This window comes from Pelodiscus sinensis, chromosome 4 (assembly GCF_052426305.1).
Source record: "Pelodiscus sinensis isolate ZL-2025 chromosome 4, ASM5242630v1, whole genome shotgun sequence".
NCBI classification, from domain to species: Eukaryota; Metazoa; Chordata; order Testudines; family Trionychidae; genus Pelodiscus; species Pelodiscus sinensis.
The window spans coordinates 98,348,894-98,356,755 of NC_143055.1; the positions used below are offsets into that span (position 1 = coordinate 98,348,894).

Consider the following 7,862-nt stretch of genomic DNA (forward strand, 5'->3'; position numbering starts at 1 on the left):
ATCAAGCAAATTACAGAGATTCAATTTTATTAAATATCTCCTAGTGAAAATTCATTTTAATGAATTTTCAACATCAAAGTTAGGCAAACAAGACTTGAACACATGCTAGTATCCTCACAGTATTGGTTATTCAACCCCCTGACATAGCACAAGGAGAAAAAAAATAGCAACACTTTTTGCAATATAGACTTAGAGATCACACCACTACCTACGGGTATATTAAAATGAAAAACTCAAGAGACATTTTCATTAATTAATATATTTTCTGCATTATAGTTAACATATGTACTTTCTTTGTGTCACCCTTATTTTCGTTAAGTATTGATATTTTGTTATATTCAGGCGAGTACATTTTTCAAAACAGTCTTTTGCAATAAATATCATAAAATAATAGAGATTCACAAAATAAATATTCTTTACAATAAAAAAAAGTTTTAACAGACTTTTGTCTTAAAAATAGTAAGGATTCAACTTTGTGTTTTATACATCAAATATACAAAAAAAAGACCACAAATTGTGGCTAAGGCAATAAAACTTGGAACAGATTAAAGTTATGAAGCACAAGGCAGAGCTAAATTCACTAACCAAGGGAATAAGAGAAGTGTTAAAGAGCCAAGAACATTTAGGTAACTTAATTCAATAACACCTGAAGATTATTCAGATATGCAAACACCACCAACTTTAACATCAGCATCAACAGGATCTCAGTGATCACAGAAACATGGTGACAGAGGTGGAGTAGTGATGTCCTTCACAGATTTGAAAGCAAGGAAAACAGATGAACAAATTGCAGCCATATTGTCTCCAATGTGAAGATCTATATAGTGAAGCAAAATCCAAAACTACACTTTAAAAGAAAAAAAAAAAATGTATCAACCAGGCAAGTCTCTGGACTGAGACAATTCCACGAAGGAACAAAGGGAAAAGCAGGTTCTCTCTCACTATGGAGTAAAAGCCTGCCTTAAATTTTCTACAGTTCCAAACCCCTCAAGATTAATCCAGCTTGATCGTGAAATAAGGTAGAACTATTCCTTGGAACTAAAGAGAGAGACAGTTGCAGAGAACAAAAGGGAACATTGGGGAAGTTGTTTGCAGAGTAAGAGGCTGAAGAAAAGCCCTCACTGCCTCTTTCATGAGTGGATTACTTACAAACCTAGGAGGCCCTGTCAAGTTGAGGAGTCAAATGCAGGCACAGTGTCCAGGCTTACCAAAGAATTGAAATAAACATGACTGAGTAAAATACTCCACACCTGTCTGAGTTAAGAGAGGGATTATGGAGGGGGCACAGGAAAGAACTTGCATACATAAAGTGGAAAAGGATGCAATGGTAAAACCCCCACACAAACAGAAAATTAGCCACAACCTGAAAACAAGCACTGGAAGAAGTAAAATCTCCCCTCCAAAATTATGAGGGCTTTCCCTGACTCCGAGATGGGCAGCTCTCCAGCTTACAATAGACAGTGTTGGAGTTCTTACATCGGCAACCAGGACGATTGATCCGGTCATAACACCCTCGACACAGCTTCAGGCATCCCTTAGCTGGAGGGTAGCAGAGCAAGCAAGGAAAAAACAAGGACAATGCTCCCATGCACAGGTACCTAGAACAGCAATGTGCCTGCGAACAAGAGCAGGGATTATCCGCATACGAGTCCCCTTCATCATCATTGGAACAGTGGTAGAAGATCCCTTTGATCAGGCACATGCAGGTGCTGTACTCCACCATACTTTCTACTGAGCACAAGCATTGCCTGTTGCAGGCCAAACACGAAGGTAAGGCCCTCGGGGCTGTGCACTCACCACATTTGCACTTCCCACACTGTTCACAGATAAACTTGTGCTGTGTCATGTCCTCTTTCAAGGGACCCTTCAGATCATCTACCATCAAAGATGACGGCTTGGGCTGTGTCCGGATTGTCCTTTCAGATCTGTGGCTTGAACCTGGCCGAGAGAGTGGCGCTCTTCCCAACAACCCCTGCTCTGAAGAGGCACTGCTGTTGCTTCCAGAACTAGCTGCACTTCCAGTGCTAGTCGATCTGCTCAACATAGGAGCCCTTACATTAGGCTGGTGTGCCCCGGGTCCCAGGTGGCTGGGTCTGTGCTCATAATTATTATTCACATTAATTGGTACGATTTCATGAGTCCTTTCATGCTTTTCTTGTCTTGGTGCTGTCCGTGGGCCAGACTTTTTCACCACAGATGGACCTTCGGTATACTCATTGCTGCCCCTGATGGCTTTGATCTGGTCCAATGACAAGATAGCTGATGGCTGAATGTCTCTTTCATAGTCCAACCTTTGCCTGCTGTCCAAGGAAGGCTGCTGGATTACAACTAATGAACCGCCACTGCCATGTTGACTTTGGGGCTCCATCTGTAGGGATTTCTACTTCTGGCATTCAGTGGGAACCTGGCATGCATCTGAAATCCTAAGAAAAAAATTAAAATAAAAAGGGTGAAAGGAGTAAATCACAGGGAGCTTTTAAAAATAAAAATGTCACAGAAAGCCACAAACTTCCCTGACCACTTGGTAATGATCTCCTTTAGCCATGGTTTACAATGATGTGACCACTGCGAGGGGGTAAGGGAGTGGAGGGAGACAGGGTAGAAGAGGGAGAGTCTGGGTCTGGCATGCCAGACAAGGAATGTAAGAGGAGACCCCAAGACATTTTAAATCTGAGATTTTTCCATTTGAAACAAATGAAGTATTAACCTGAATGTTTATTTGGTTATCTTGGTTACTGAGATCAGCAACAGCAATACTTAGTACTCCAAATCAAGTTAGATACTTGAATAGATATCAGATTAATATTCTGCATAATTAAATTTGCACAAACTCTTTTGTCAGTCTGTGAATACGATATCATGTTTTAAGCTTATAATCTATCTTTAAAAAGAAAGACATCCATTAAGAAATCTCAAATAAATCCTACAAAAAAATGCCTAAAACCGAAGGTCATTTTCACAGTAGAAAGCTCAAAGTTTCCAAATAATGTAGCAAACTTGTTATTAAAGTAAGACAGCAGATGTAAATAACAGCTTGTTATACAACAGCTTTCTTAAGTGTTTTGAGACTACAGGGCAGGGTGTGTGTGTGGAGATGAAGTAGTAAAATAAAACTGGAACACAGTTTTCAGATATTTATGACTTGTCACGTACCTTTTCTCGTGAAAAAATAATGTAAAAAATTTCACAAGCTACTGTGGAAAAATCATGGAAGACTGAATAAACAAATAAAATTACATTTGTTTTATTTTTATCTTTTTTACAACTTCTTGTCCCAAATTACTGACACAATGCTGATTTGGAAAATTCTGCAGAGTGCCAATTTTGTACCTATACAAAAGGTAATGGGAGGAGGCAAGGAGGGCAGATTATTTATACATCATTGCAGTGATCACAGAGTATCGTGGGAAAACAAACATTTGCTTCCCTACAACAACAGTTAAGGAAGATTTACTTCCCTCAGCCTCACAAGAGTAAAACTGCGTAAAATAAATGTTTTTTTTCCTTTTCAGACTTTAATATATGTAAAATCAACTCGTCCAATGACCCTAGTAATAGTAAGTGTGTCTTGCATATCCAGAGCATATTTGACACTGAGATGTTCCCAATTCAAGAAAGAAAAAAAGGAGGGAGAGGATGAATACACAGGAGAGGAGAAAAGCAAAATTCCCCTGAAATCCTGTTAAGAGGCACTGCTTCAGTAGTCTGTGTAGAACTTGTAAAAAAAAAGTCTAACTATTTATTTCAAATTTACATTGTGACATAGAAAGCATTAATACCACCTGTTTAGAACTTAAGGTTTTAAGACTACAAAACCCCACCTCTATCCAGTCACTCTTTATTCATCCCACATAACAAGCTCTCCTTTTCTTAAGTCTTTAATATGTGCACACAAAATACTAGGGATGAATGAACACAGAAAGGGGAAAAGTCATACAGCTGCTGAGATCAGAAGTGCACTTTCAGGGGAAGAATCTGATAGTATTTTTAAAAAAAGAGTGCAACCAGTGCCATCTCTGAAAAAAATTCAATATTAATAAAAACACGCAGATTGACGATACACATTGCAATCAAGAGAGACAAAAAAAGCCAGCAGCAAGCCACACAGTTTCTAATGGAAAGAACCAATTACCCCCACTGCGAGTATCAAAATTACTTTTTTTTCCCCCCAAAAGTAAAGCGAACAAAAGTCTAAGATACCATTTTTTGATGCCCACGCTCAGAACCATTGCGGATTTTAGCACAATGTACAAGTACGTCTGCGTTTCCTCCAGACCGGGGTTCACCCGACTGCCCCCCCTTTTTTCCTTCTCCCAGCTCAGCTTCCAAAAGGCAGAATCACCACCCGAATGCATTCTGCATTGCTGCGTTTTAACTGGCGCTTGTTTGCTACACAGAAAGGTGCAAGAGAGAGGGGAGGGGGGGAGGAAGCCAAAGATCGCCCCACTACAAGGTACGGCGGTGGAGCTGCGCCCTCTGCAATCCGAGCCGAGCGAAGCGATGAATAAATAGTTGACGGAGAGGAAGGAAGAGGGAAAAGTTATGAATGAAAACAAGGGCTGCCCCCCCCCCCCCTTTTGCAGGAGGAGGGGAAGACGGAGGTTACCATTACCTCAGGAGGGCGGTCCTTCCAATACTTAAAGCTGTAGCATCCCGCTTCTCCAGCACGGCACTGGAAGGTCTGGGTGTGCTAGGACGTGCACAGGGGATTTTTCCCCCGGTGGGCTAAGGGCGGGGAAACGAGGGGGGAGGGGGAAAGTCTCTCTCCTTTTATCCCATCCCTTTAGCCTCTCCACCTCTACAGCCCTGCCAAACCTCAGCCAGGAGCGGAGGAAGGCTCTCCCCTTAGGGGTTACTGAAGGCAGCTTTTAGCAGTCTCTGCAAGGAGGAGGAAGGGTTTTGCTAGATGTTTCCACGAAGCATTTCAGAGCCCCCGTCAAAACGTGACCCCCTCACTTCCCTCCTCCCTCATTCATAAAGTGTCACCGCCTGACCGCCCGCAAGAACCTCTTTTCCCGCCCTCCTCCCCACACCTCACGGTCCTTTCCAGCACAGATCCAGAACAACCTCTGGAGAAGGGGGAACTACACAACGGCCTGGCCCCACTCCTCTCCCTGAATCCTTACGGGCAGCTTGGGGCACGGGCACCAGGTTTCCCCCAGACACCACTCAGGAGAGCTACCAGCAGTGCACAGCCCAGGTCTGCCGGGAATCCTAAGCCATTGCTTCTCGCCGTCCCGCCCCTTTGCACACTCAAGCCTGCTCGCTTGGCCAGAAGAGTTCAGAGCCCTCGGATTAAAACATAACCCTGAGCGCCAGTTAAAACACACACACACACACACACCAGAAGAACGGGCCCACCCCAGCCTACGCCAGACCTCCGCCACAGCACACGGCTGGCAGCAGCCTGATCTCCCCTTCCCTCAAAAGGGGGAAGGGGGGAAATGCAACGACACCTGCTCACTCCTCCAACTCGACACGTGCAAAAGGCGGCGGCGCTGCAGACCTCACGGAGTTTTAGCTCAGTAAGAACGGGAGAGGAATTAAGGACTTATCTCCAAGAAGTCACTAGTGGCAAATCCATTTCAAGCCACCCCAGTTAAGATCCACAGAGCAGCGCAAGTGTTAAGAGAAGGCGGGTGGGTTTCGTTTCCCCTTCAGAAGAGACTGTGCCCCGCTTTCTCTCTCTCTCTTTTTTTTTTCCAGCCCCGTTTTGGTTGGAGAGGACAACTCTTCCGTATTTCTGTTTTCTGCAAAGCACACAGTGATCACCAGATCCCATTCACCGAGCGGAGGGAAATGCAGTTCTCCCCTCCTCCCTCCCCGCACCTCTGCTCAAAAGAAACAAACATTCAATGGTTGCGTGCCCCTAACTCACTTGTTCATTGAGCAGGCACAATTCTCTTGGGAGAAGTAAATCACTCGATGGTGGTGGGATTCCCAAGGAAGCCGTCTCTCTGGCTGCAAGTCTCTCTCTTCGGTTATAGGTGACGACAATCAACCCCTTGCTGCAAATGGTTCATTTCAAGCTAGCAGATCAAAATGGCAAGATGCAGGCACAATTGCTGCCCGCAAACGAGCAGAAGCAGCTATAGAGCCACCTGCAGTAGCAGCAACGTGATCCAACAAGATAGAGCAGAGCAAGGCAAGGAATACAAGATTCCTCTTTTCTTCCACCGACTTCGACTTGTATTTCCCCTGGATAGTCACACGAGCCTTCTAAGCTGAACTTGCGTGGTGCACAACGACGTCCCAGATCCAGCTCTGCTTCACCACATGGTCCTGCTGCAACCCCTCTCCCCTCCGTACAGCCAAAGTGTAACGAGAATGCCTGTCGCAAAATAATAATAATAATAATGAAGAGACGCTTATTTTCAAGCCATATCTACCGTAACTGGAGCAAGTTCTAAAACATGCAAGCGAGAGGCAGCAGAAAGCAATGGCTCGGTCTCAGAGCTCTCTGCAAACTGCCATGTGCTTGCTTGTTGCTGTTGCAGACTGATTGACAGGCTTGGAGCATGTCAGTCAGAAAACTAAAATCTAATGTAACTCTAGACACAAACTTCTTGCAGGAAGTGCTTTTAAAACTCCCTGGCATTTCAAGTGGCGCAAACAACGTTCCAGCACGCAAAAAAAATCTGTTCATTAAGTAAGACCAACAACGCAAGGGGGGGCACAATTACTTAATTGCAAATTGTACATTACCAGCAAATTGTAAGTGGCTTTACCTATTTTACTAGAGAATTCACGAGAATACTTTTCAGTCTCTAATTCAGTATAGTGCATATTTAATCATTTCACGCAGTTGACTTGCTGCAGAATTAAACTACAAAACAGAGAGAAATAAAAGTGCACCAGTATTCTTTCTATGAAAGCATTAGCAGTAAACGGCATTGTAATTCACAATACAAATGTTATTTGCATCTGGCAAAGCAACCATTAAGCTAAGACCTTAAAACGAGAATTTAAAGAGACCCCCCCCTTCAGTTCAAGAACAAACATTAAACACCTGATCTGTTCTTAAATGTCTTCCAAAAGGAGAACAAACGCTGCTGATGCTTACCTAATACAAAGATAAAAAACTGCTCCCCAATGCACATGTGAAGAAACTGGAGATAATTCCAACCTAACCAATATAGACAGCAGTTGCTCACTGTTGTCTGCTGCTATCACTTTGCTATTTGCTTTACTGTTGCTGTTACACAGTAATTCCAGCTCCGCACAGCAGCATTTCAGCGCGGAGCCCCCGCCTCCCCCTCAGTCACGCCTCCGATGATGTCAATGTGTCACTCGGAAAAGCTTTCTTGAAATCCTGGAGTGGAGTTCTCTACAACCCGGCAGCCATTTCTTCATTCAGTTGTACGTGCGAATTTCAAGGTTTACTTGCTACCCTGTAAAATGTTTTAACATTGTGGAAAGTAACGTGAGAATGGAATAGATAATAAACGTATGTGCGTGCGAGTCAATGTGTCACGAACTTGATCTTGGTCCTGATCTGGCAAGCACTTACATGGTCTCTCAGAACTAATTAGGAGCATTCATTGTTGAAAGTTAAGCATGTCTTTGAGGCCACAGCCTTGTAATACTGTCAAAAACACACTAGCCTAGGCGCAAAACCTACTCACCCTTCTTTCTGTTCCCCTGCAAAATAATATCCGCATACATTTACAACATGCAAATCTGTTCACTTCTCCCACATTCATCTCTCTTCTTCCTGCCATGGTCCTGAAGACTACTAACCTTTCCACATTCAAAAAAGATTGATTAGTACTGTGATATTGACAAGAATCTAGATGTCTGATAAAGACAAGGTTGAAGGGTCACTGTGAACAGTCTACATAACTTAGAACAATAACTAAAGA

The 7,862-nt window shown here is 43.3% G+C and overlaps 1 protein-coding gene across 4 annotated transcripts; it reads right to left on the bottom strand.

Moving 5' to 3' along the window:
- Positions 1-241: 241 nt before the first annotated feature.
- On the bottom strand, positions 242-7,405 carry SPRY1 (sprouty RTK signaling antagonist 1). 4 transcript variants are annotated; one of them, XM_006125605.5, is made up of 3 exons: positions 7,064-7,405; positions 5,879-6,331; positions 242-2,423 (listed from the first exon to the last, which is right to left on the bottom strand). In XM_006125605.5, the coding sequence occupies exon 3, from the start codon at positions 2,366-2,368 to the stop codon at positions 1,406-1,408; it is 963 nt and encodes a 320-aa protein (XP_006125667.1). In that variant the 5' UTR covers positions 2,369-2,423; positions 5,879-6,331; positions 7,064-7,405; the 3' UTR covers positions 242-1,405. The 4 variants fall into 4 exon arrangements, with proteins under 4 accessions (XP_006125667.1, XP_075785975.1, XP_006125669.1 ...); XM_075929860.2 differs by lacking the exon at positions 7,064-7,405 and adding an exon at positions 6,729-7,004; XM_006125607.5 differs by lacking the exons at positions 5,879-6,331; positions 7,064-7,405 and adding an exon at positions 4,613-5,871.
- Positions 7,406-7,862: the final 457 nt, after the last annotated feature.